This window comes from Labeo rohita, unplaced genomic scaffold (genome assembly GCF_022985175.1).
Source record: "Labeo rohita strain BAU-BD-2019 unplaced genomic scaffold, IGBB_LRoh.1.0 scaffold_874, whole genome shotgun sequence".
Classification (NCBI taxonomy): domain Eukaryota; kingdom Metazoa; phylum Chordata; class Actinopteri; order Cypriniformes; family Cyprinidae; genus Labeo; species Labeo rohita.
Window position 1 is genome coordinate 25,123 of NW_026129826.1, and position 1,955 is coordinate 27,077.

Genomic DNA, 1,955 nt, shown 5'->3' on the forward strand with positions numbered 1-1,955 from the left:
ATATAATATACCCGTATCCACATCATCAATTTTCACTACGAGGTTAATGCTGTGTATCATTTTTTTTTATATATGCATGCAAAGCCAATTGTAAGTACAAATAGCACACATGCTATAGTAGGTACACAGCGCAAGGAGATCGGGTAGCCTAGGTATTGTGACACCACCTTTTGAAGTACTAAAGTACAAAAATAAGGTGATTGTGGTTTCAGCATTTAAGTGAAATGGCATGGGAATAGGTGACAAATGAACTGTGTGCACAACTTAAATTTATTAGAGAAAAACACACAAATAAAGGGGGAATCTGAGTGGTTGATTTAAACAAAAAAATTGCTTGAAAAAAATATTAACCAAAAATTGAGTGAATCATTTGGTGCCTCGTTTGCACACCAGCAGCGTGTAGGGCATCTCGTAATTCAGGTGGGTTGTGGAAACCTGCTTCCTCTTCCTCCTCTTCTTCCACCTCTTCTGGCAAAGCTGCACCTCCAGTAACTGCAATGTTGTATAGCATGGCTGTAGCTACTACTACTGCACAACATCTTTGTGGCTTCAGACGCAACCCTCCAGCAGATTTATGAAGGCAACGGAAACGCATCTTCCACCGCCCAATCGAGCGCTCCACCAAGTTGCGGGTACGGGCATGTGCAGTGTTGTAACTGTGCTCAGACTGCGTGGTGGGGTTGGTGACTGGATTAAGAAGGTATGTTCTTAGGGGGTAGCCGCTGTCTCCTAAAAAAATGCTCTGCCCAAAAACTCTTCTTTCTGCGTCTTGACCCAACGCTGAATTGGCCCGCACAAAGCTGTCGTGTGTGCTACCAGGCCACTTTGCCACTACGTCTGTAATCACTCCCCTGTGATCAACTACCACTTGGACATTGATAGCCGCGAAGCCCTTGCGACAAATGAAGGCCTGGTCGAGTGCTGAGGGGTTGGAGATGGGAATAAGTGTCCCGTCCACAAGGCCAATTACTCGCGGGATACCCGCAATGGCATGGAAGCCTTGATGTGTCTCCATCACTTCGTGCATTGTGAAAGGCATACGTATGTAATCAGTGGCGTGGCGAAGCAGTACGTTTGTGACTGAGTGAACGCACAGCCACACTGAGGTCTTACTCAGCCCATATCCATCCCCAACAACCTCCAGAAAACTCCCCACGGCATAAAAACGAAGAGCCGCCAGCAGCTGAATTTCGGGGCTGAGGGGGTAGCTCCGTCGAGTTTGTCTTGACAAATCTGGGCCAACAAGATGCAAGAGCTGCAGAATTTGCTCCCGTGGCAGGCGAAATTTTTTTACAATGGTCTCTTCTGACATGGTAGTCAGTGGACTAAAGTAATTGACATACACTAACTGGCTCCGCGGACTGCGCCGTCTTTGATTTAAAACAAGTACTCGCTGTCTCGCTGCCATAGCTATAAAGTTTGTGTAAACTCATCTTTCTTTATATAGACTCCTAAGCCTTTTCTGTCAAATGGTTCACCAGCTGATGTGCCTTAGGATCGTAATTAAAAAAAGCTAACAACCATTAGTGTATGGAAACTTTATTAATGAAAACACTTCCATACACTGGGTGTAGGCTATAACAACTTCAGTATTTTATGTGTAAAATTTTAAAGTAAAGTAAAAATGTAATTTTAGTACTAAATCAGATTTTATATTAAATGTTCATATAAAATTTTCTATGTGTAATTAAACTGCGATGTAAAAAAGCTTTTTGCGTAGTGGTGGCCACTAGCGGTATGAACCGTCAGCAGCGATAAGGTACAGCTAAGAGCGCTTCAGACCAACCTTACGAACGTATGACTTACAGAAGGTATACTTAACTAAGAAGGTTTCGGAAAACACGTATTAACGATAAGGTACTTCTTAAGGTACAACTTAAGAACGACATAGCGTTAAGGTACTTTCGGAGAACGCAGCCCAGGTGATTATGTTTTAACATATTCATTGTTTGATG

General features: G+C 43.2%; 1 protein-coding gene across 1 annotated transcript; it reads right to left on the reverse strand.

Moving 5' to 3' along the window:
* Positions 1-346: 346 nt before the first annotated feature.
* Positions 347-1,312, reverse strand: LOC127162282 (putative nuclease HARBI1). Its single transcript, XM_051105057.1, has one exon. It carries the CDS (start codon positions 1,310-1,312, stop codon positions 347-349), a length of 966 nt encoding a protein of 321 aa, XP_050961014.1.
* Positions 1,313-1,955: the final 643 nt, after the last annotated feature.